This window comes from Rattus rattus, chromosome 12 (genome assembly GCF_011064425.1).
Source record: "Rattus rattus isolate New Zealand chromosome 12, Rrattus_CSIRO_v1, whole genome shotgun sequence".
Classification (NCBI taxonomy): Eukaryota; Metazoa; Chordata; class Mammalia; order Rodentia; family Muridae; genus Rattus; species Rattus rattus.
Window position 1 is genome coordinate 5,403,138 of NC_046165.1, and position 25,356 is coordinate 5,428,493.

A 25,356-nucleotide genomic window follows, 5' to 3' on the forward strand; every position below is an offset into this window, starting at 1 on the left:
GGATATTCGTCAGCTGACTGGAGCTCCAGAGAGATGAGAGAGGTCTTCAGAGCTGCTTTGGTAGGCTGAGGTCACATAACCTGCTGACCTATCAGGCCCACAAGTCCCACCTGCTCTGTTCTTCTACCCAGGTTTCTCCCATGGGTCTCAGGCTGCACTGCTGCCCTAGTTATCCTCCCTTCCGTTTTGTTTTTCAGCCGTGGGTGGGGCCTGTGCTTAGATGACCGTCCATCCAAGGGCGTCATTAACTTCCCCTCGGTGCTGCCCGGTGTCCTGTACGATGTGAACCATCAGTGCCGCCTTCAGTATGGGCCTTCCTCAGCCTACTGTGAGGACGTGGATGTGAGTGTGGGTATGGGAGGCACAGGTGGGTGGCCCTCCCCAGCCTGACAATGCCAGGCTCAGGGAAACTACCTGGCTTGGGGTGTGCCCTCAGGGGGCATGGTAATACCTAATGTGACTTGTGGTAGAGGCCTGGGTTTGGGTGGGCACAGGTCCAGGTCTGGATTCTATATCAAGCCTTAAGGGACAAGTCCCTCAGCTCTCTGGATTTGGCGAAGAAGGGGGAAAAGTCAGCTCTTTAGGGTCCCAGAGACCATCTCGTAAAGACATGACACGAACTTCTATCTTGACTGTTTCAGGAGGTTTAGCCTGGGGCTGGAAGAGGTGGCCAGCTGCAGACAGCTGTCAGCACCAACTCAGCCTGGAGGTTAGCCCCTCTCTAAGGCCCCATGATATCACGTGACTGAGGGAGAGGGGCCAGAGGATCCTTACACTTGCACACTCACACGATAGGCTGTCCCTATGGAAATGTGTGCAGGGGATTCTTGGGGGACAGTAGAGACAGAATGGGTGGTATCGCTGGGAAGAGTGTCTTAATGAACATGCCTCATTGCAGAATGTCTGCTACACTCTGTGGTGCTCGGTGGGGACCACCTGTCACTCCAAGATGGATGCTGCTGTGGATGGTACGAGCTGTGGGAAGAACAAGGTGAGTGAGAAACCTCAGCCCTGGCTGAATATGAGGTCGGGGAGGCCCATGCCTAGCTAGGGGTCAGCTTTGGCTTACCATCTGGAGCTATTCTTTTTTTTTTAAAGATTTATTTTTATTTTATTTATATGAGTACGCTGTAGCTGTCCTCAGACACACCAGAAGAGGGCATCGGATCCCATTACAGATGGCTGTGAGTCACCATGTGGTTGCTGGGAATTGAACTCAGGACCTCTGGAAGAGCAGTCAGTGCTCTTAACCATTGAGCCATCTCTCCAGCTCTCTTGAGCCCTTCTTAATTGCTGTTACAATTCTCTGGCCCAGTCACCATAGGCTTTATTTTGTTTTTACCATGGTGTCTGCATTGTGAGTGACCATAAAGTCTATCTTACAGCTCCTCTCCTCCTCTGTCTTTGATACTGTCTTGCCCACTTTGATCTCAATGGGGTGAGGTTGATTGACAGGTGTCGGGGTCTGCCCCCATATGTCTCAGTAGTGGTGTCTCAATGGAGAGTGCGTCCCTGAGGGCTTCCAGCCCGAGACGGTGGACGGTGGCTGGTCCGGTTGGAGTGCCTGGTCTGTCTGCTCGCGGAGCTGTGGCGTGGGCGTACGGAGTTCTGAACGACAGTGCACACAGCCTGTGTGAGTGTGGGGCCCAGGCTGGGAAGAAGGATCCCAATGGAACCAGCTGATAGCAGAGACTACCTCTGTTTCAGCCTCCATCTCTCAGAAGTGTCCCTAGAATGGCCGAGTCCAGTGTCTAAGTCACCAGAGGACACTTCCAGGGAGTGTTCTGCAGTGTATCCCAGAGCTTACACAGTAGCCAAGAGGGGAGGGATCTCCAAGAGCTTGGAGAGAGGCATAGAGACCTTGCTGCAAGGCAGTGGCTGCAGAGAGGAGGGTGCAGAGGAGAATGCTCACAGCCAGGGCCCTGGGATGCTCAGCCTCTAGGTCCTCCATCCTCACACCAGGGCCTTCCTTCTCCACTGCCCCTCCGGGCCTCAGTTTCGGTGCTAATGGGTGCTAGCAGAGCCTTTCTAGTCGAGCTGCCATTGGGTAAAGTCAGGCAATATGGGTAAGGCACTGAACCTTCCTCATGCTGTGGGAAACACCCAGTACAAGCTGCTTCAGGTATCTGAGGTTGGCTGCAGCTGAGAGAACAGGGCAGTACTGAGGGGGTGGCTGTAGCTTCGGGTGAGCTTTCTCATCTAAATGGGGCTTTGGGAGACTTAATGAAACAAGGGGTTGCCTGGCCCCACTGGACAAACTTCTTTGCTTGGCTGGACGGCAGGCAGGTGGACTCACAGCCAATTCCATCTCAGGGATGGCGCTTCACCAGGCCTCTGGTCCTTACTCCTCTGCATGTCCTGCCTCCAGCTCAGCCAGTGTAGGGCTGACTTGGCTTAGATGAGGTACAGGTTAGATGACAAGCCAAGGTAGCTTCTCACTCAGGTGGGTCCTGGAGGCTTCCTTTGACCCAGCCCAGGCATGCTGCCCCCAGAAACAACTCTAACAACACACTACTAGCCCATCAGCCCACTACATGTTCCAGCCTCTCGGTACCCATCTTAGAGGCAGTCCGACTCCATTTTAGAGACAAGGAGACTGAGGTCCGGAACATGGCAGTGCATTTGTTCTTGGTCATACAGCAGTTCTGGGCTAAGGGGCCTAGGCATCTTGCTGCCACTTTTCCTTAGATCCTTGGAAATGGGGGTTGGGGTGGGGGAGGGGTGTATGTGGCAGCCCTTGAGGGCAGAGCAGCATGGTGAGGGGAGGATAGCCAGGGGAATCTGGGTGCAGAAGATGTAGATGTTGCTTGGCATTGGGCACTAATAGCATGCTCACAGCCCCATGGCTTTCCTTACAGGCCTAAGAACAAAGGCAAGTACTGTGTGGGAGAGCGGAAGCGGCACCGGCTCTGCAACCTGCAGGCCTGCCCACCAGACCGTCCCTCTTTCCGCCACACCCAGTGTAGCCAGTTTGATAGCATGCTGTACAAGGGGAAACTACACAAATGGGTGCCTGTGCTCAACGACGGTAAGTTATGCTACCCACACGGATACTGAGGCCCAGAGGTGGGGGATGTATGGAGTGCAGTGATATAGGACCCTCTGTCCTTGGCGGTTCCCTGATGATGTTTGAGATGACTGTTGGTTCCTAGCTCCTCAGTCTGCAGCCCCACAGATGCCCTGACAGCTTGTGTCCCTTGGGAGCCCTTGGCCTACCACTGATGTGTGTCACGGAGGATGCAGGGGTCTTCCTAGTGTCCTCTGTGACACCTGCTCTTGGCTTTGCCCCATGAGTCCTCTACTTGTCCCATCAGAGAACCCTTGTGAGCTGCACTGCCGGCCCTTCAACTACTCCAATAGAGAGAAGCTGAGGGATGCTGTGATGGATGGCACCCCTTGCTACCAAGGCCGCATCAGCCGTGACATCTGCATCGATGGCATTTGCAAGGTGTGTGGGATCGCAAGAGGTTCTCCCAGCCCTGCTGGCAGGCACCAGACGCACCTCTAGGGCTTACCTGGCTTTCTCCAGGCTGCATCCTAGCCCAACTGTCTCTGGCAATGGAGACCCCACAGTTAGCACCTTCCTGTCACTACCACCTTATCACTTTGTCTCCAGTAGCTTCCTACTGCTCATCCCGCTGTGCTTACCTATACAGCTCCAGTCATGAAAGCCTAGGCAACTGCCTCCTCTCTCACCAGAAGGGGTTGGCAAGGCGGTACTGGTGGTATGCTGGGCTCTGAGCCCACAGATGGCACTGTGCTTGGTAATGGTTCTTCTGATTTCTAGTGCTTGCTGTTCTTCCATGCCCAGGACCCCAGCCACCTTCCTCACCCTGCTTCTTGCCTTTAAAGCCACTGCGCTAAAGGTCCGGGTTTAGAGGAGGCTTAAGAAGGAGGTGCTAACCCAGTGTCTTTGATAGTGAATCCTATTTCTAGAAAATTCCACAGTAGGCCAGACAGCGTCCATGCTTAGCTGTAGCCTTATGTAAGAGACACTTCCTGCCTCCTGTCTCCTGGGATGCTCTTAACACTCTTTTTAAGGCATGAATGATGTTCCCCCCTTCCTCATCTGGGGAAACTGAGGCTCAGAGGGAAAGGAACTCAGTCATCAGGTGGGATGACAGTGAAGGGATTGAACCCAAGCAAAGGCTTTTGACCTCCTCCTCGGGTCTCTCCCCTGAGCCCTGGCAGATACTCATGGGGGCAGGCAGCCAGCACAAAGGACCTTCTCTCTGTTGCAGAAAGTGGGCTGTGACTTCGAGCTTGACTCTGGTGCTGAGGAGGACCGCTGTGGGGTGTGCCGGGGGGATGGCTCTACTTGCCATACCGTGAGCAGGACCTTCAAGGAGGCTGAAGGCATGGGTATGTTGGGGCTGCTGGGCTGTGAATGTATGCCTGTAATCCTCTTCCCTGCCCCTGTGCTCCTCGTCTAGACTAGATGTGGCAACAGGGCCCTCCGTGTTTGGCCAGGGACTTATCCTTGCAGCAGTCAGTGAGTCCTTGTTCCAAGTGAGACCCGTCCTCCTAGGGGTCCTTCCAAGTGACTGTGAATGGTGTGTACGTTTCAGAGGGCTGCTGTCTTCTGAAGTTTCAGAGACATCCCCAGAACCATGTCTCAGCCTTGAGGTCTGATCACACATACTGCTTAAGTGCCAATTGCGGGCTTTAACTGTGGGGGACACTGAGGTGAAGAGCTGACAGGGGACGGAATCTTCACTGTGACAAAGGCAGTGGGCTATGTACTTCAGGGAGAGAGGGAAACACCAAGCTAGAAAGTCTTGACTTGGGAAGTCAGGGAAATCAGGGAAGACTTCTCATAGGAGGTGGAGAAGGAGCCCCATGGTGAATGACTCTGGAGATTGGGTGAGGAGAATCCCAGCTAGAGGCAAGCTTGTGGTAGAACCTGCTCCTGTAAGGCAGAAGGGCTGTGAGGCTATAATGCTGGCTCCACAGCTTGTGTTTCTTCCCAGGGCTGCCTTGTATCTCTGTAGGAGCCCTGTGCAGAGCTCCTAACCTCAGTGCTTCATCTCGTCATCTGTAGAGTGGGGCTAACGACAGTGTCTTATGTTATGGAGCAGTGCTGAGCACACCTCAGAGCACTGCTGCTTAATGGAAAGAGAAAAGTCAGGCTGCCTGGGGAGAGGAAAGACCTGAGTGGCTTTCCAGGACGGGAGAGATGATGGGCCAGGCTGAACTAATGAAGATCAGTTCCGTTTCCCAGTTTCCCAGACAGTGGTGTTGGGGCATGAACCGTAGGGGAAGGATCCGTGGACCCTTTCTGAGACCTGACGTGGATACAATACCTATATTTTTTGGGAGGGGACTCAGAATAATGAGCTGATGGTAGAGTCATTGGCTTCAGCAGCAGAAGCAAGTGCAAGCAAGAAGGAGGGGGACAACTGACTGATTAACCCCGGGGACCAAACTCTGTACATCCCCTGCCCACAGGGTATGTGGATGTAGGGCTGATCCCAGCCGGAGCCCGAGAGATTCTCATTGAGGAGGTGGCCGAGGCTGCCAACTTCCTGGCCCTGCGGAGTGAGGACCCAGACAAGTACTTCCTCAATGGCGGCTGGACCATCCAGTGGAATGGGGACTACCAGGTGGCAGGCACTACTTTCACCTATACACGCAAGGGCAACTGGGAGACCCTCACATCCCCAGGCCCCACCACTGAGCCTGTCTGGATCCAGGTGCTTGCCTCTCAGGGCCAGGATGGGAGGAATAAATGGGGCGGTCCCAAGGCAGGATACAAAGGGGGAAACCTTAGGGCTTCCATAGGGTCTGATTCTGGGCTAAGCTGAGCCGCTGGGGTCTCTGAGTCTTGGTCTCAGTTTTATCATCTCTAGTGTAGGTCTCCAGTCCAGCTCAGTTGCCAGAGGTGGCTGGAGATGATCCTAGGGGCAGGTGCTGGGCGGATGGAGAAGAGCCCTTGTGCTCATAGGCCTTCATTTGTCTGCCCCAGCTGCTATTCCAGGAGAGAAACCCTGGGGTACATTACAAGTATACCATCCAGAGGGCCAGCCACAGTGAAGCCCAGCCACCTGAGTTCTCCTGGCATTATGGGCCCTGGAGCAAGTGCCCGGTCACCTGTGGGACAGGTGAGACTCAACACTTGCCAAGCCCTATGCTGAGCCTGCTCCTGTGTGATCACATGTAACGGTCACCGCGGGGCTTTGAAGTGGGTCTCGTTATTTGTTTCCATTTCAAGCCGCCACTGAGAAGCAGCAGGGTGGGCCAACTCGCCTACAGTACAGGGTGCCCTGGGTGTGTGTGTGGGGGTGGGGGAAGCTGGGAGGACTGTGAGGGGAGGCAGTGGAGGCCTGCCTTCACCCTGACGGAGGCAGTGGAACCCTGCTTTGTGAGGTCTCTGCAGAGAGGCTGTGTGCATGTCTCTCGGGACATCCCAGTGCCAGGCCGAGGCTGAGTTCCCCATGGCTTCCAGGTGTGCAGAAGCAGAGTTTGTACTGCATGGAGAAGCAGGCGGGAATTGTAGATGAGGGACACTGTGACCATCTGAGTCGGCCCCGTGAACGCAAGAGGAAATGCAATGAGGAGCCCTGTCCCGCCAGGTGAGCTTACTGTTCCCTGCCAGACTTCCGATTCCTAGGTGTCCCGCTCCTGCCTCTGCAGACCCTGGTAGCTCAGAAGAGGGGGTGGCTTCTTGGCTGGCTTCCATGGACCCAGCTTGGCCCTGGAGTGCACTGGGCAGCCCGTGCCAGCCTAGATGCTCTTGATAACTCTTCTTTAGATTTCTGGATACCTTGTCCAGGTCCCAGGGTACCTGGGTGGTGGGAACGAAGAGGGCTTTGCCACTGGGCTTCAGGGGCAGGGCACCAACTTGGGACTTGGCTTGCTGGGGTTTATCCTCCATTCAGGTTTGTCTGCACCCCAGTGACTGGGAGCCATGTACGCCATGGCCATCTTTGCTCATGATAGGTGCTAATGTCACTCTGTCACCACTGTGTTGCCCCTTATCAGGTGGTGGGTAGGGGACTGGCAGCCGTGTTCCCGATCCTGCGGGCCTGGAGGTTTCTTTCGCCGGGCTGTGTTCTGCACACGTAGTGTAGGGCTGGATGAGCAGCGTGCCCTTGAGCCATCTGCTTGTGGACATCTTCCCCGTCCCTTGGCTGAAATCCCGTGCTACCATTATGTTGCCTGTCCTTCCTCCTGGGGTGTGGGGAACTGGTCTCAGGTAAGTGTAGAAGGGGACCTGCCTCTGGTACTACCTACCATTGCCTGGACTCCTTTACCTGGGTTCCTGAAGTGGGAGGGAGCCTGAGGGCATTCCTGGGACAGCACTGTTCTCAGAGCCTTGGAGGTCAGGGATTCTCTGGCATGCTGTGACTTACTCCGTTATCTTGAGCTGAGCATGGCCAGAGAGGGCTGTCTGAGACTTCTGTCCCTATGACACCAGCCTCGGGCAGGTTCTGCCACCATGCCCCAGTTTTCCAAGAAGCCCCCCTCCTGGCCTGAGCTCTGACCTCCTTTGCAGTGCTCTGTGACATGTGGAGCTGGCATTCGGCAACGAAGTGTCCTCTGCATCAACAATACTGGTGTCCCCTGTGATGGAGCTGAGCGACCAATAACTGAGACCTTTTGTTTTCTGCAACCCTGCCAGTATTCCACGTACGTAGTGGACACAGGTGCCTCTGGGAGCGGCTCCTCCAGTCCTGAGCTCTTCAATGAGGTTGACTTCGACCCGCACCAGCCGGCCCCACGCCCTTCCCCAGCATCCTCACCCAAGCCAGTCAGCATCAGCAACGCTATTGATGAGGAAGACCCGGAACTGGATCCGCCAGGGCCTGTGTTTGTGGATGATTTCTATTATGACTACAATTTCATTAACTTCCACGAAGACCTGTCCTATGGGTCCTTTGAAGAATCCCATTCAGACCTGGTTGATATTGGGGGTCAGACAGTACCACCTCACATCAGACCCACTGAACCCCCCTCAGATTCTCCAGTGCCTACTGCAGGAGCTCCTGGAGCTGAGGAAGAGGGCATTCAGGGATCTTGGTCTCCTAGCCCTTTACTCAGTGAGGCTAGCCATTCCCCACCAGTATTATTAGAGAATACTCCTGTGAACCCCTTGGCCAATTTCTTGACCGAGGAAGAGAGTCCTATAGGGGCCCCTGAACTCGGGCTCCCCAGCGTGTCCTGGCCCCCTGCTTCAGTTGATGGAATGGTGACATCTGTTGCCCCTGGAAACCCTGATGAGTTGCTAGTGAGAGAAGATACGCAGAGCCAGCCATCCACTCCATGGTCTGACAGGAACAAGCTTTCTAAAGATGGTAACCCCTTGGGTCCTACATCACCTGCCCTTCCCAAGAGCCCTTTCCCCACCCAGCCCTCATCACCCTCCATCAGTACTACCCAAGCTTCTCCGAGTCCTGATGCGGTAGAGGTGTCGACAAGATGGAATGTGGCCTTGGACCCTGTGCTAGAGGCTGACCTGAAGCCTGTACACGGTGAGCTGCGACCCACTGTGGAGATGGCTTCTCCTCCACTTCCTTCCATGGCCACTGTGCCAGGCGTCTGGGGCAGGGAGAGCCCTCTTGAACTAGGGACTTCCACCTCTTCAACCCCAGGACTGAGCTCACAGAACCTAAAAACTCTGACAGTGCCGGGGACCTTCCTTTTGACAGTACCAACTGATCCGGGACCATTGGACCAGATACAGACCCCTCACACTGAGGGGACCCAGAGTCCTGGGTTGTTACCTAGACCAGCTCAGGAGACTCAGACTAACAGTAGCAAGGACCCTGCAGTCCAGCCTTTGCAGCCCAGCCTAGTGGAGGACGGCGCCCCTGCAGATCTGCTGCCTGCCAAGAATGCCAGTTGGCAAGTCGGAAACTGGAGCCAGGTGAGCTGTGCAGCACCAGGATGGCGGGAAAGTTTGAGTAAGACCCTGGGACTGAGCTTTGAGCAGAGCGAGACAGCCCTGTTCATCCTGCCTTCCTTGGAGAACAGTGTAACTGTTCCTGGGGTGAGCTGACTGCCAGCCACGGTGGGTTGAGGGTCCACAAAACAAGAAGAGAATTACAGCCTTGAGCCTCAGTTGATCAACTTTGAAGTAGAAGTAAAGTGAGGGTTCTCATCTGCTTGAGTCTTGAGTTCCTAAAGGGCCATTCCTAAGCCACATGGAATGGTTTCAGAAAACAGTAGCAGCTACAAATTAAATGCCTCTGGGAGGAGCATCCTCGCACTGGCCTGCGTGCCCCAGAAATGGGAATCATACCTTGGCTAGCTATATGGGTCAGCAAGGCCTCTTTCTATGGCTCCCAGACCCAGGGCTGCCTGGAAGGTCTGGCAGATTTAGCTGAGGCCCAGCACGGCTCCTCTAGATGTTTCAACCATTGTCACCCTTCAAAGTTCCCTCTTTTAGTTAGGGATCACATAATAGCCTGAGTTGTATGGGAAAAAGATGGCCAGTTCCCCTCTAGATTGTCATTATAAGAGATTCATAATCTGTGGGGAGAGAGGCAGATTGAAATACCTACCCACTTAACTGCATGAATTAGGGCCAGGCTTCCCCGATGAGAAGCCACAGAATGGCAGCCTAGGTAGGTGGGCCTGCTGGGCCCTCGGGAGCCGGGATAGTTAACTGCTGGTGACATCTGACTTTTCTTTCATAGAGGTCTTCTTGGGAGGTGGGTGGGGGAGTCTATCTTGCAGATAAAGATATGGTAGGTTCGAGGTGCTGGAGGGTGAGCGGCTGCTGGGCTTACAGTATCTGTGTCCCACAGTGTTCCGCCACCTGTGGCCTGGGTGCCATTTGGAGGCTTGTGCGCTGCAGCACTGGCAATTATGAAGACTGCACCCTTTCAAGCCGTCCCCAGCCGGCCCGCCATTGTCATCTGAGGCCCTGTGCTGCCTGGCGCGCAGGCAACTGGAGTAAGGTAAACTGGAAGCCCCGGGTCCCATGGCTGTGGTTTGAAGACCAGCAGGGCAGGGAGAACGTCATGCCACAGTCTGTACTCTGATCCCGTCCTGTCCTTATCCCTCTTGGAGCTCTTCATTCAGAACGACCTGGCCCCGCTCACATGGCTGTCTTTCCTCTGTATCTGCGACACCTGCTCTCTCTTACAGCTCACCCTAATTCCCCCCGCCTCATCCCCTGGGGCTGCCACCTAGTGTGGGAAGTCTTCTGGGACTCTTTAGTCTAGCCTGGAAGGTTTAACCCTGCTGTACAATAAACCTCAATGGGTCCCGTTGCATGCGTGTGCACAGAACGTCTCTATGTATCTATTCTTGGCTCTCCAGTGCTCTCGCAACTGTGGTGGCGGTTCCGCTACCAGGGATGTACAGTGTGTGGACACACGGGATCTCCGGCCATTGCGGCCCTTTCACTGCCAGCCCGGGCCTACCAAGCCACCCACCCGTCAGCTTTGTGGGACCCAACCTTGCCTCCCCTGGTACACCTCCTCCTGGAGAGAGGTGAGGTCTGCATCTGGGGGAAGTGGGAACTGAGGACAGCCTCAGACCCTGGCTATACTTGATGCTTCCCTGTTCTTCCAGTGCTCTGAGGCTTGTGGTGGTGGTGAACAGCAGCGTCTGGTGACATGTCCAGAGCCAGGCCTCTGTGAGGAGTCGCTGAGACCCAACAACACCAGGCCCTGCAACACCCACCCCTGCACACAGTGGGTGGTAGGGCCCTGGGGTCAGGTGAGCAGGGTTGCTCGTGGGGAGGAACTGGCAGCAGTCCTTGGCAGGTAGGCCCCTTGAAGGATGAGTTGGTGAGAAGATGTGCTGTGTGCTGGTCTCCCTGTGGCCACCACATATACAGTAGTGCCCTGATTGGGTCCTTGGACTTTGCCAGGGAAAATCAGATAGAGGAAAAATGGCCATCTGGGGAAAGTCCTCTGAGGAGGGGACTTTGGGTTGACACCTAAAGGAGTCAGTGATGCTAAAGAGAGGGCTTAAGAGAACAGCAAGTACTGAGCCCTGAAGCAGGAGCGATGGGGTGTTTGGGGAATGGGGCAAAGACCCCTGGGCAGAAAGGAAGTAGAGAGAGACCCCTATAGGGAGGGATAGCTTGCTGCTGCGTCTGTTGTGTGCTCATTGGTTCAAGAACCTTAGTGAGTCCTTGACCCACTGGCTGCTGAGTGACTCTGGGCAGGTGCTTTGCCTTGCTGGGCTATGTTTTTCCCCTTCATCTTTAAGTTGGGGGCAGCAGAGAGGGGGAGTGGAAAATTGGAATGAAGTGAAGAGTCTGGATCGTGTCAGCACAGATTAAACCTGAGAACAGGCTGACTCACGGTGGGGACCACACCCGAGACACTGTCTTCCTCCCTCTGCTTGGAGCACAGCTTCTGTGTCTCGTGGGCACCACGGTATCTCATCCCCAACGTCTGCCTTCTCTGTGCAGGCCTCTTGGATGTGTTTTGCAGTTTTCTTGCTTGCATCGTGCACTCGTTGAAAGAACAGATGCTCTCCAGGGACAGTGGGGGTCAGCACTAGGCTCTAGTCAGAGATAGCTTCCTGGAGAGGGTGGTGCTGTCCGGTGACGGCCAGTCCCTGACTGTGACGGCTGATCCTGGACTCATTCTCTCTTCTCTTCTGTGCAGTGCTCAGCCCCCTGTGGTGGTGGTGTTCAGCGGCGTCTGGTCAAGTGTGTGAACACTCAGACAGGCTTGGCAGAGGAAGACAGTGACCTGTGTAGCCATGAGGCCTGGCCTGAGAGCTCACGGCCATGTGCCACTGAGGACTGTGAACTGGTTGAACCCTCACGTGAGTGTCTCCTTACTCTTGGGGATGGTGGGATGAGGGGAGGAGGATGGCTGGGAACTAGAGAATCATCTAAATGTCGGTTCCAGAACAGCTGCTGTTCTGTTTACAGTTTGGCTCAAACCACACGGTCACTGTAACTGGGAGACCACAGGGTGCCAAGGTCCAAAACTGGGACTCAGCCAAGGGGAATCCCAGCTACTCAGGCATCCTACAGGCAGCTTTGGTAGCCTTGGGATGTGGAAGGAACCTCCTGACCTTAGTTGTGGGTCTTAGTCCCCATAGTGAAGGGAAGATGTCCTCAGGCTGTGGGCATTCCCTAATCCTAGGAGGATAGCTGCCTGGAGGGGGCAGTGGGGCCACAGGAAGGACTCCTTCCCAGTCTGCTGCTGCTGCTGCTGCTGACTGTGGGCTTCCTGACCAGCTGGGCCATTATGGAGTAAAGTTCTGAGCCAGTAGTGGTTCTGGAAATCACCTCCTTCCTGAAGCCCCAGCTGTCCCCAGCGGTGCTGAACACAGGAATCAGCGTGGCCCTTGAGTCACATCTGGGTACCTGTTCACCAACTCTGTAGTCTTGGGCTCTATTTGTTGATCTGGATGGCCATTTCCTCATGCATAAAGGGGCTGTCAATCCTCATTCTTGTATTAGTGGGGCCTGCAGGTAAAGGACTCAGTATTACCAGGGCCCTTCCCTGTGAAGGCTGGGCCACTTTACCCCCTCCCTCCCATTTTTGTCAGCCATTATTGTCCTCTATTGCGAAGGCATGGGGAGTTGACACCTGAGGGAACCCAACAGCATGGCATTTACCTACTGGTCTGACGCACCTGTCCCTAGGACAGTCTATGGATGTCCGTCTTGCTTTGCTTCTCCCTGCTCTGCACAGCCTTCAATACCAGCAGCTAGTTCCTAGTGGTACTGGCTCAGGACCAGAGCAGCTTCTGTTCTGCTATTCTGTCCTGAATCCCATTGCCTCAAGGTGCCAGGGAGATGGCAGCCTGGGTTTGTTAAGCCATCCCAACTTGTTTCTCTCTCATCATCTCCTTCCATTTATCCCAGACTTCTAAGACACTCAGCACAGTGCTGGCCTTCGGGGCTGATAGTGCCTACGACTCTTCCGTTTCTCACACCAAGCTCTGGGTTGGCAGGGAACACAGCATCTATGGCCCTGGGTGGTACAGATAGGGAGAGGGCAGGAACTGAGGCTCTACCAGAAACAGCCTGGCTCTGGAGGCTGTGGGCTTGCAAGATCTCCAGGGGGAATGGGAAGGGTGGGCTTAGGAGGGACTCCTGGAAGTGGCTAGGCTCCTACCCAATGCCCATCCCTCCCCCCATCTCTCATCCCCACCCAAGTAAAGGGAGCTAATCAGGGAAGACTCTTGGACCACGAGCTCCTGGAGCTTCCAGGATGTTTTGTGGTCTGTGGGATTGTTCAACAGGACATCTGGAAATCCTGGAAACTCCAGGCTGTGTGATCACCGTGGCAAGGCAGCTCACGTGCCTGGTCATGTGTCCTTCCCCATGGAGGTGGAGGACAGTTATCAAGAGGAAACCTTCACTCAGTGCTTAGGCCTGCCAGAAGTCACCCCTGGGGAACTAGTGTAACAGTTTGGAGTTGCTGCCTAAACGATAGGGTAGAGGGGCTTGTCTGCTGCCTTGTGCCCTCTGTTGCACCCAGACCAGGGCCCACAGCTGCGCCCTCCTGTGCTTCCTCCCCAGGGAATCTGCACAAGCAAGCAGGGGTCTGGGCAGCTGTGGCTTCAGTGGCAGCAAAAGCAAAATAGTAGCACTGGGAGGAAGGCCAAGGACTGGAAGCAAGCCACTTTCCAAAATAGCTCTCCCAGGAGAGCCAGCTGGGCCTCAGCTCCTGACAACTAAGGCTGGAGGGGTGTGGTGTGTGTGTGTGTGTGTGTGTGTGTGTGTGTGTGTGTGTGTGTGCGTGTCACAGTGATGACAGCAAAGGCCTGTGGGACTAAGAGAGGTGGCAGAGTGTAGAGTGGATGCATATTGACCCAGTGCCTGAGATGAAGTGGTGGGCCTGGTACCAGGGGTCCAAGAACTACATGACTGACCAGTAGGCTCTTGGGTATCTCCTGAGGTGGTAAAGGATGGAGTCATCGAACCTTTTTTCCAGAAAGCTAAGTCCCAAAGGTGTCAGTGGTACAAGGGCAGGTGAGGCAGGGACAAGAGATAGGGACCTGGGGTTCTGGGGATATCCTTCAGAAACCGGGTTTCTTATTGGCTGCTAGGCTTCTTAAGGCAATAGGGCGAGGGGCTTTTCAACTGAATCACTGGGTGGCGAAGTGTGGTTCTGGAGGCCATGCTCACCCCTTCTAACCACGCCACTGCACTCCTCTCCTCTCTTCCCTTTCCAGGTTGTGAGCGGGATCGCCTGCCCTTCAATTTCTGTGAGACGCTGCGTCTGCTGGGCCGCTGCCAGCTGCCCACCATCCGCGCTCAGTGCTGCCGCTCATGTCCCCCACTCAGCCGTGGTGTCCCTTCCCGAGGCCATCAACGGGTGGCCAGACGATAAACCCACGCACCATCAGGATGCACAGACCGACCCATGACACACAGACCTCAGTGCCCCACCAAGGCTGCGGTGGAGCCCCTGCTCCTCGTGTCCTAATGGTGCTAACCCCATCCCTGCACAATGGCAGGCTGGGGACCCCCTTTCCTTTCAGAAAAAGGTATTTTTTTATTCTAACAGTTTGCACATTTGTTATTGTTTTACATAAATGAGTATCTACCATTTGGAGTGGTTTGGCCTTCCTTGTCTTGGATTTGGAGACTCCAATATGACCCCTACCGACCTCTCTTGTCAAATGGCTACTACCCTGTCCCTTGTTGGAGCCACAGCAAACGGCAGCTTCTCTGTTCCTTTGGGGGCGAGTCAGCATGGCCAGCACAGAAACCATGCAAAGACGCCTAATATAGACATGGAGGTGGTTTCTAGGGAAGACGTATCTCTGGAGGGCTACATGGTGTGAGCAGGAAGGTCCTCTTCACAGGGGGTACAGGTTGGCAGAGGTCCAGGGGGTCCTATTCACTGTCCCCGATCATTCTTCACCCCTGCCTGCTGTGTTCCATGAAGGTCCTCAGAGACCTGGGTACTCATACAATAGGCTGTCTTGTCTCCCACAGGGACTACCTGTGGCATGACAGTGGGTACAGCTCAGCTGTGCTACTCGAGAGCAGCTGGGCATGCAGGTACTTAGAAGATGATCCTGGTTAGTGACGGGTAACTAAGCCTTCCTTCCGGGCTTGGCCCGTCTACCCCTTCCTTCTGGCTGAGAGCCATCCTCTGGAGTCTTCTGGAAGGCATAAAGGCCCTCCTCCAAGTTTGAGGCTCTTGAGATTCTGAGGAAGGGCACCCGCCCCATTTTATTTGCCAAAGTGCGGAGCACGCGGGAGCACGGAGGCACCTGGCCACTGAGAATGTGGGCACACTGGAAGTCGCTCCCTGAGGCTAGGAAAGGGCATCAGAAGGAGGACCCAGTCAATGCTTGTCCCTTGACTTGCTCTATCTAGGAGTAGGGAAGGGTGGAACAGGGATTGGTGCTCTTAGGAGTAAAGGTGTTTACCCAGCTCTGGGTTCCATATGCTCCTGCCATCTCATCCTGAAGTTGACAGGTGAGAAGGTCATAGTAGAGGGAAGGGACTGGTCCACGAGTGCAAGCCTAGGAGGTAAAGGCCCACTATAGCTCGAGCCCCTACCTCCTACTCTGGGCTCCAGGTACACCCATACATGGCTTGGTCAAAGTCAGGCAGTCTACCAGGTCATTCAGGAAAGCAAGTCACTGGTGGCTTGTGTGCATCCAAGTACTACCAGGATGAGGGTGGAGAAGCTTCTTACTGGGTTTCCTTCTTGTTTGTGTCTGCAGCTGCCCTGTGGGCCCAAAGAGGCCCTAGGGACCCACAGTCTGAGTAATGGCTTCCTATAACTTTGCCTAATTCACTTCCCATAGCAACTCCTCACAAAGATGGGAGCAGAGCCATTTCTTTGCTCCAGACCCATACACGGCAGGCGCTGGCACAGTAGCACAGCCCTAAAGTCCCTGACCCAGCTCTGGCCTCTGCCATTACTATAGTGCTATGTGGCCTCAGGAGTTCCCCCAGCCTTGCTGAATAAACTTACGTCTCCCAAAGAACAGCAGCTGTGTAATAGGTCCAGGCCTACACTGACTGACGAGCCCTGGTCAAACTCCCCTCCCCCTTGTTGGAAAGACATTTGGTCCTAATCATTCTTGTTTTTTTCCAGAGATGGTTGGGGGAGTCCCTAGTGGCAGCTGGGTCTGAGCTGGCCACAGAGACAGGAGGCAAACAAGCCATGAGTCAGGCTGGGCATGCACAGCTGGTGCAAAAGGGTACCTATCTCCCGAGGGGTGAGGTGTGTGGTGGGTCAACTGTTCCTGATACAGGCAGCATTTCACTATGGCTTCAGCCTCTGCCCAGGGTTCAGCCGTGGTACTCAGGACAACTAAGGCCTACCCATGCTGAGGAGGGCAGCTCGTCTGTCTCTCCTATCCCGATGGAACCAGGGAAGGAGACATAAGAATCACAGGCTGGCAAATTGGAGAGGCCCCTCATGCACACCCTGTACCACAAGACCATGTAGAGGCTTCTGTCACAAATGACTACAACTACCTTTCGAGGCAGAATGTAATACAAATTAGTTTATTTCTTCCTTTAAAAGTCTAACATTTAACTCAGGGATGAGCACAGAAGCTGCTAGGATATAAACGGACAGTCACTTGGCAGTGTGCCCTCAAGTCCTCCAGTTGCCCACATAAGGACCTCAGACACTGGGCTTTCATCTAGCCTCTGTCTTCAAGGACTTTCGTGATGGGCCCAGCACCCGCCCACAGCTGGCTGCACCAGGACATCACTGCACTAAGCGAGAAGGGCTTGTGCAGTAACATAGCTAACAAAACCTGTCTGGGTTACTGCCCAGAGTACTTCCTGTATCAACAGACCACAGCTGACAAACACCAGTTCCTGCTGTCTGGCTGTCATGGTGGCTAGAAGTAGCCCCCGAGGCTACCTCGGTGAGCAGAAGAGAGTGACAGTCAAGGCTAAGGGGAAAAGGTGGCACAAGAGGGACCTGGAATTTGGGAGGTTTGGGTTGATATAAATACATACAGGGGAGATGTGCACACAAAATAGAACTTGTTATATAAAAGTTGTACAGAATCTAGAAAAAACCTTAATATAAAATAGTCTATAAAAATATAAAATGTAGTGAAAATATAAAAGTATCAACAGTTGAAATACTGGCAAGTCCCACCAGATGGGGTGCTGAGGGCAGGGTGCTCCCCTACTGTGGCACACGCATTTGGACCCACGCGCTGGAGGCTGTGCTTTGGGTTTCTCAGCCCACAAGGCTCACCAGGCAGGAGCCATGGGTTGCATGCTGGGTAGAGGTTTAGATGAAAAGCAGCCTGAGGCAGCCACTGACCTTAGGGGTACCTGCCATGGTGGCTGGTAGAAGTCTGGAGCCTCAGGAGTACTGGAGGGTAAAGACAATCTCAGTGACGAGGGCATGAGAGATGATGGCTCAACCACTGGGGCTGTGTCTCTGGGATGAATCTCTGTTATTCTGTCTCTGTTACTCTGTTATTCTGGAAAGAGGGCAACCATCCCTTCTCAGCTCTGCAGACATCGAGTCATTTATTCCAGGGAGGAGAGTCCCTTTGGGACCTCTTGAGACTTTTACCTGGGCACTGATACTAACTGCCTGAGAAACTAATGCTGTCTCTCAGGGGATGGCAGAACAGCGCCTCTCCACAACCCCCACATACTGAAGATTTTTTTCATCACTGGGATGGAACCCAGGGCCCCACATGCCAGGAACATGGTCCTGTTCCCAGCATCACCAAGTACTTAAAGATGCCTCCACTGGTCACAGGGCGAAAGCAACCCACCACTGAGAGCATTCACACCAAATGCTCCACTGAGAGCATTCACACCAAATGCTCCACTGAGAGCATTCACACCAAATACTTATTTGGACTGGATCTTCTGGTAGGAAATTGACATGGCAACCGAAATCAGAGCGGCTGGAGCTAAGCCATGGGGCTCCAACTCTAACCTCCTAACAGCTGTCCCCAAGGCTGACAGCCGGCATCTTACAGGGGGTGGGGCATCTTCCAGCATTTGGTCTCAGGGAGGCCTGGGAACAGCGGTGAGATAGATCACTGTCCAGTTCCCGACAGCTTCTTCAAGAAGCCGGGCCTCAAACCATCATCTCAGACACAAGGATGACATTTCTGATACCTGAAAAGAGACAGGCTGTTGGCTAAATATAGAGACCAGCTCCTTTTACATGGTAATATATGAAGCAACTTTTAGAGAAGTGAAGCAAATTTAGATGCTGAAAAATGGACTCAGCCATTCAAGTGCTAGAAAGCAGACAGCAAAAACAGGAAAGCGGGTCATGGAAAAAGCGCTTCTCGAAACTGTCTTGCCCCACTCCTCAGTCTGAGTGTTTACACTAGGGATTGTTTCTAGTTTCTTTTCCCTAGGTAGTGTAAAGTAGTCCACTTGAGGCTGTTTCCCTTGTGTTCCCATAATACTGTGTAAGAAGATGTTTTCTCATAACAGCCACCATCAGGGATGCTCTGGGACTGAGCAAAAATAACCTTTTTTGTTCAGACCCTCTCTGGGCTTCAAGAAGGAAGTGTTCCAAGTCCCCAGAGTCTGCTATACCAGAGGCCACAGTGTCCTCAGATCCCTGCTAAGGACAAGGATGATCCAGGCAACACAGAGACTAGGAGAACTCATTACTCTTGTTCCCAAGCAAAGGTGCTTCCAGATGTAGGAAGCTGGCAGTCAGTCCTACTCCCCACCCAGCTGTTGGGCAGCAGAGATTCCAGAGCCCTGGCCACTGTCATCCAGGAGCCCACAAGCCACAGATAGGAGTTTCCTGTGTTCCTTTATGCAGGGGTGGGTCTCCTGTAAGGTTCCTTTGGAACTCCAATCTAGCCACACTTGGAGAATGTTGTCTATAAGTCACCTCCCAGATGCGCTAGCCCCACTGTAAGCTGGGATAGACATCTGGCAGAATAGCTGGCAATGAGAAGTGTGGGGCTGGCTGCAGAGCAGCGTGAGTGCTACAGTCTGAAAGGCTGTATAGGAGGGCAAAGGTTAGTCCAGAAGGGATAGTGGCTGGCAGTGCGAAGCCACCAGCAGAGGGCTCCCACGCTCTCTAGGGAGGCCAGTTCTGTGTTCGATTTTTTTAAGAGGTCCCTCTTCTTATGGTGACCTTTTGCCCCTGGATGCAGCCACGCTGCAGCTCCATGTGCACTCCTCCACAGCGCTGCCCTTGGATAAAAAGAAAGCGCACAGGGAAATGTCAAACAGTCTCTGTAGGTGAAACACACAACTGGCAGATGCTGTAAACAGGCCCTTGGAAACAGTCGCCTGGTGACTCACCCATCAGGCAGCAAGCATATGACGCATATGACTGAATGCCACGGCATGGACATGGCTGTAAAGCCATCAGACCCCTGCCCTCATGGCGGACGACGAGAAAGTGCAGCTTAGCTTTGGACATCTGCCCCGCAGGTGCCCAGAGGCTGTAGATGTTTCACTCTGACAGCTGATGTGCAGACGCGCCTTTGCTACTTTTGGTTATGAAGGAAGGCAAGAAGGAAGGCAGCATCCTGGGGTGGGGATTCATTCAAGTGTCTTCCTCCTCATCGCTAACCAGCTCGCCTTTGTCAGGGCTAGTGTCCCGCTCACGCAGGAAGTCCTCTCGAATGGCCTCCAGCTCTGTCAGCTCCAGCCGGACCTTCTCCAAGTGGTAGGCTCTCCGGTTCCGGATCTGGCGCAGGGGGAAGGGGTTCAGATCCCCAAAGGAGATGCTGGTCAGCTTCCTGGTGGACAAAGGGCAGCAGACAGACGTCAGCAGAGCTCAGAGCACTGCCTAGACACAGAGAGGGGGGAAGGATGTGTGCCGGTGATGGGGGAACGCCATCCCGGGAGCTGAGGCACAGTGAGCTCAGAACCCATTTTGATCTGATTCTTCATCTGTACGCGGGAAGCAACGGCGGCGTAGTCTAGATGGTTCCTACATGAGGGCTCTGAGAGCCTGTGCTCACTTAGTGACAGCAGGTGCCAACGAGTATGAGTCTGCAGGAAAACTGTCCTGGATTAGGACGAGGCGGGGTGGTGACATCAGATCCTGACATCAGATCCTATCTGCAGTCTGACCTGTGCCCAGATACACTCTACAGTGGGACACTCAGCTTTCAATGCACCAAATGACAACAATGTCTCAAGTTTGTAATACTTGAGCCACTGGACAGTCTTTAATAAAAATAGAGCTAAGGACTGTCTGAGTGCCTGGCTTTGTTCTCCAGCACTCATGGGTCAGTTACACTGGTTCCTGTATCCACCCTGCATGACTGCCTCTCCTCAGACAGCTAGTATGGGCAGCTCCTTACAATACTGGAGCTCCAGAGTGGGGGTGGGACCAAGGCACCAGCAGCCCCAGCAACTTCTCAGGAGGTGGGAGGGAGGGTACAGGAAAGGGGGAATGGGAACTGGAACTCATGTTGGGAGCTCTTGGTCCCTGACCTTGACTTTCTGAAGCAAAGGGGAAACTGCATCACGAGCCACTCACAAGGTGGCGCTGTAGGATCAGGCAAGATGGGAGCTGCCCCATCCTGTCCAACGGTGACAGGAAGTAGACGAGGAGGACTTATCTCCAGGCCGCCCTGACATCTCCCTTAAGACTGTCATGGTGAGGCAAAATCCATCTCTGGAACCAAAATTCTCTCAACAGTATCAACTGCCATGTGGGAATTCAGTTATTCTTAATAATCTTGACCAACGCGGTATGAACAAAGTCCTCATCCTAAACCTTCCATCAGTCTTGCCCAGCAAACACTCAGATACCCTTTCTCACCGTGCACGAATCCGGTGAGTTTTACTGTTAGCACTAAGCCTAAAACCATCTTGAAAATGTACTCCCCAAGAGAAAGAGCCTAAAAACAGTGACAGCCTCCCTTGAGACCTGGTATAGCTTCTGCCAACCAATGTCTACCCCAGCTGCCAGAACCAGAGCAACCACCAATTGTGGCCTAGGGAAAATGGCGGCCCAGACAAGAAACAGCCATGTGGCTTGAGGTGTGTGTATGTATACATGTGTGTACATGTGTGTGTGTACATGTGTACATGTGGGGAAATGATTCATGACTATTCCAGAGGTTCAAGCTGGAAATCTCGGGTTCTTCTAAGTTCAAAATCCCCAATCTCTTCAATCTGTTCCACTTTTCTCCAACTCTCAGGACACCCCCTCCAGGCCACCACCTTTCCTCCCTGGTGCCTTCTAACAGCCACTGTCTACTCTCCCAGTGGCTGGTCCTGCCCCAATCCTTTTATCCTTTAGTGGCTTTCCATCATGTTTAGAATTAAGCTAAAATTCCTGAGCACAGTCCAAGGAGCCAGGTGAGGATGTAGCCAAGGGCCTCAGCACCCTGGCGAGAGCCTGGCCCCTCCCACTGTCCCCAAACACCTCTGTGCCGGAGGCATCCCTGTCAAGCACAGCTTAGGCGCACATCTCATTACTACGTGGGTCAGGAGAGGCTTGCTCTCTCGGGGGCCTCGAGCTCAGGCTGAGTCTTTGTCTACCATCTCCTACAGGCTCTGGCCTATCAGAGGCAGAGAAAGCTTTAGGTAAGAACCACTGCTTTCAGTCACTGGGAGTTAATTCACTGAATAAAGGACAAAACCCACTTCATCTCTGGCGTCCAGTCACTGGAAGGCCGCAGCCCTTCCCATTTCTCTCTCCAGGTCGGAGCCCCACAGCGCCCTGGACAGCTGAGTGTGGGCCCCTCTGGACTCACCTGGCATCCAGGATGGTGCGAGTGAAGTATCGGAGATACTTGAAAATGGACATCGAATCCTGCAGCTTCAGGATCTCCTCTTCCTTGTACTTAAAAAGTGCCAGGGCAAAACGGAAAATAACCTGCAGGAAGACCAGGGAACTGTAACCGAAGCTGAGTGCCTTCCTGGAACTGCTAGAGGAGTATCCTGAGGGCCCTGCCCGTGGGCAGACACCTGCCCTGAAGGGTGACTTCCAGGACTGGGCAAGGCCCTTAGGTACAGGAAAAGCAACACTGTGGTTCCCAACTGTTCAGCCCAAATCAGAAATGTTCCCACGAAGGAAGGTGACTCATGGAATCCCTTCACACTGGGCTAATCTTTGTATTTAACAAAGAATGCACACCCAGACACAGTCTCACATAAGATCAAAACCCGGGCTTTTGTGACTGAAAATAGGAAGCCACCAACTCCAGAGTCAGGTACAGTCTCGGCTGGTGAACAGGGGTCTGACCAACTTTTCAATATGGTGAAATAATTAGTGGATTTCGCTGATTTGTTTTTGGGGTACCCCGGGCAAGGCTAGGGGGGGATCTTACTAGTTCAGGCATCTTTGGAACAAACTGTTTTCTACATCTAAGAGCCCTGAATAGCCTTCTCTAGTCTACACTTTATCATACTTAGAAAGTGGTATTTACAGGGTTGAATTGTTCATGGTTCTCCTCACATACTCAGCTATGGCCCAATAGAAACAGTGCTGATGATGCTAGCTGAGAAATCTTTGTACTAATGGTAAGTTAGACAATAAAAGCGGTAACGCCTTGTGTTGGACACTGGATCTGCATACGGGGTGACATATACACTCAACTGCAGAAAGCCCTTTGGAGGGGCAATCTGATGTAACGCCAATGCTACCCATGGACCAACCTTCCATCCTGAAATTCTAGGCTAAATCTATAATGCACTTGCATAAGTGGAGAGAGATGAAAGTCCCACGAGAGCTGGGTGCAGCTCGTTCTGAAGCAGCAAGAGATTGAAAACAACTATAATGGCCACTGTTGGGGGCTGCTGGGTACAAGGAAACTCTAGCAAATTACAAAACAGGTCCTGTATGTGCTGACACAGAACCAGCTCCAAGGTGCACTCAAGTTAAAAGCTACGCCTACGAAACGTGGAAGACAACATATAAACCGAGAGACTGTGCTCCTATTATATATCCTTAGTTATATTTAGTTCTTATTTTTACTAAACTTCTTTATTTGGTGTGTTCATATGCTTATGTGTAGCGGTCAGAGGAAAACTTGCAGAAGTTGGTTCTTTCCTGCCGACATGTAATTCCAGAGATTTAGACTTGGGCTGTGAGGCTTGTTGTGCTGTCCCACCAGCCATTTATTATTTCTGGTGTGCTGTGCTACGGTGTAGCGCAGTAGCAGGAGGCAGCAGGAGGACAGGGACTGAACCTAGAGGCCTCCCATGAGCAAGGCAAGTGCTGGACCACGAAGCTACTGAGTGTTATGCTAGTTTACTCTACGACAGGATAGCTTCACAGTGAGGTCCTTCATGGACGAGTAACTGCTGCTCCCCAAGGCCTGCAGGGGCACATCACAGGGAGGGAGATCTGATGCTGGGGTAACCTCACAAGTACTCTGCCAGTACTGACGCAGTCTGACAAGTGTCTATATCTGCAGAGTCTCCTCACCTTTGGTCCCTCATAAAGGAAAGAGTCCCATATTTTAAAGAGGATGTCGCTGACAACGCTGTCCACGAACACCACCAGAAACCAGTTGAAGGTGATGAGGGTGTAGTCCACTTTGTACTGCTCAAAATGGGTGTGCAGTCGAGGCAGCTTCTCACTCATGAGGTCTCTGAACACCCGCTGGTCCACCTGGAGAGGGAACAAAGCGGAGAAAGGACTGGGGTCTGCCAGGGCACGAAGCAAGCGAACCACAACAGCTGTGTCACCTGAGAACAGAGGGTGGCGCCCGTGGGACACGCAGCAACACAGCTCTTTGGGATGGCCATGTGGGACAGACACATCATAGAGCCAGACAGCTTTGTGACCCAGGAGCAGCCGACCTCAAATGCTGCAGGGCCACTAAGTGTCACTCTCCCTAGGGCATGGGGAGAAGTGAACGGTCTCCAGTCTGAAAGCAGCCCCCGCACTCAGCATCTCACGTGGAAGCAGGCTATTTAAGAGCGCAGGCTGGTGTCAGCCTGCCAACGCTCCTATGAATACAGGCATCTTAGATACATGAGCACCCAACAAGAGTATAACGTTACCGCTCACACCACGCAGTGGACAGGGTTGACAGGGCAAGGTCAGGGAACCCTAGAGTCAGAGGATGCCAGGCGGATCTCACTCAGTTCCAGTTTATTAGCTGGGTCTACCCACCTACCAGGGATGCTCGGAACAGCTCTGTACTCTTCTGGAGAATAGGTAGAGATAGCTGACTTACCACTGTGCTGCTGTGGGCATTAAAAGAGACGTACACTACTACACGACAGACAAGCCACAGGTGGCTATAGACACTGCATGTTAAGTTAGGCAACTGGTGAGTACTGCCTGTGTTGGGTAGAAGGCTAAGTAAGGTTCTAGGATGACTGAGAGGATGGAAGAGATAAGTGGGGCAGCTAGAAAAATGGATTAGCGTAATTGTGGCGAGGGCTGAGAGGCCACACCAAGGAGCTTTCCCTACTTTGTGTGTGACCCCCCCCACGTGAGTGTGTGTGTGTCTGTATGTGTGCGTGTGCGTGTGCATGTAGGTAGCAGAAACAAGATTCACGGAACAATGCTCAGATAGCACAGTGGGACTCAGATGCATTTTTTTTCCAGTCTAATCAATTTTGCTTGACACATGAAAAGATTAATACCAGTTTCCCTATCCCCAGTCTGCAAACATCCGAGAAGAAAAGAGAACGTTTTACGGCTTTCAGGAGGACGTCCGAGAGTGAAGCCTGTTCTCTAGGTCCATCCTTCCAGCTGCAACAGGGAGACTAGAAGGGATGGCCGAGGCCCCTGGCCAAACCGATGAAAACAGAGGTGGGTGCAAGGAACTCAGAACTACTGGAAGGTAACTGCCAGGGGACTCTCCTTTGTGTGTGTGGGAAGAAAGGGTGCTCAGAGCACCCCACTCCTGAGCCTGCCACGGAGACGGCAAAGATGTGGCCTCTGAGACCACTACGGTGAGAGGTACACGTGCAAGAAGGGGGTGACGAGGAGCACACAGCCAGGCCCTGGAGGATCAGGCTGTGGTCTGCTCGTGCTGAGACCGTGGGGTAGGACACCCTCTCTAGGGAAGCTGACTAGGAAATCAGCTGGATGGCCACTTTGGAGAACAGTACGGCAGCACGTAGGTACTGGAGGACACCTCAGGCTAACCTGCAAAGCTGTTAACTGTGTCCCTGTGCTGGTTAGCTTTATGTCAACTGGACATGAGCTAAAGTCACCTGCGAGGGCGGAACCTTGATTGAGAGAATGCCTCCATAAGATCAGGCTGTAGGCAAGCCTGTAGAGCGGTGTTCTCAACCTTCCTAATGTTGTGACCCTTTAATGCAGTTCCCTATGTTATGGTGACACCGCCCTCGGCCCCCACCATAAAATTATGTTTGTTGCTACTTCATAACTGTAATTTTGTTACTTGTATAAATCATAATGTAAATATCTGCTTTTCTGATGGTTTTAGGTGACCTCTGTGAAAGAACTGTTTGACAACCACCCCCCAGGGGTCACTGACCCACAGGTTGAGAATCACTGCTGTATCAGTCCTGGGTTCTGTGGGAAAGCAGGATGAACAAGCCAT

At 53.3% G+C, this 25,356-nt stretch overlaps 2 protein-coding genes across 2 annotated transcripts in view; one reads left to right on the top strand and one right to left on the bottom strand.

Annotated features, from left to right (window-relative positions):
- The first annotated feature begins 307 nt into the window (after nt 1-307).
- Nucleotides 308-14,482, top strand: Adamts7 (ADAM metallopeptidase with thrombospondin type 1 motif 7). The gene is made up of 15 exons (XM_032917193.1): nt 308-342; nt 899-991; nt 2,859-3,028; nt 3,315-3,448; nt 4,242-4,362; nt 5,449-5,693; nt 5,966-6,101; nt 6,446-6,572; nt 6,982-7,195; nt 7,622-8,866; nt 9,750-9,902; nt 10,267-10,440; nt 10,522-10,668; nt 11,571-11,733; nt 14,104-14,482. The coding sequence occupies exons 1-15, from the start codon at nt 308-310 to the stop codon at nt 14,259-14,261; spliced, it is 3,315 nt and encodes a 1,104-aa protein (XP_032773084.1). The 3' UTR covers nt 14,262-14,482.
- Nucleotides 14,483-16,376: 1,894 nt separating this feature from the next.
- Tbc1d2b (TBC1 domain family member 2B) overlaps nt 16,377-25,356 on the bottom strand; it is a 69,014-nt gene continuing 60,034 nt past the window's right edge. Inside the window, exons 11-13 of the mRNA XM_032917194.1 lie at nt 23,256-23,441; nt 21,580-21,701; nt 16,377-19,605 (exon numbers count right to left, since the gene is read on the bottom strand). Coding sequence (XP_032773085.1) covers nt 19,410-19,605; nt 21,580-21,701; nt 23,256-23,441 — 504 coding nt within the window. The 3' untranslated portion in view covers nt 16,377-19,409. The remainder of the gene's footprint in view (nt 19,606-21,579; nt 21,702-23,255; nt 23,442-25,356) is intronic.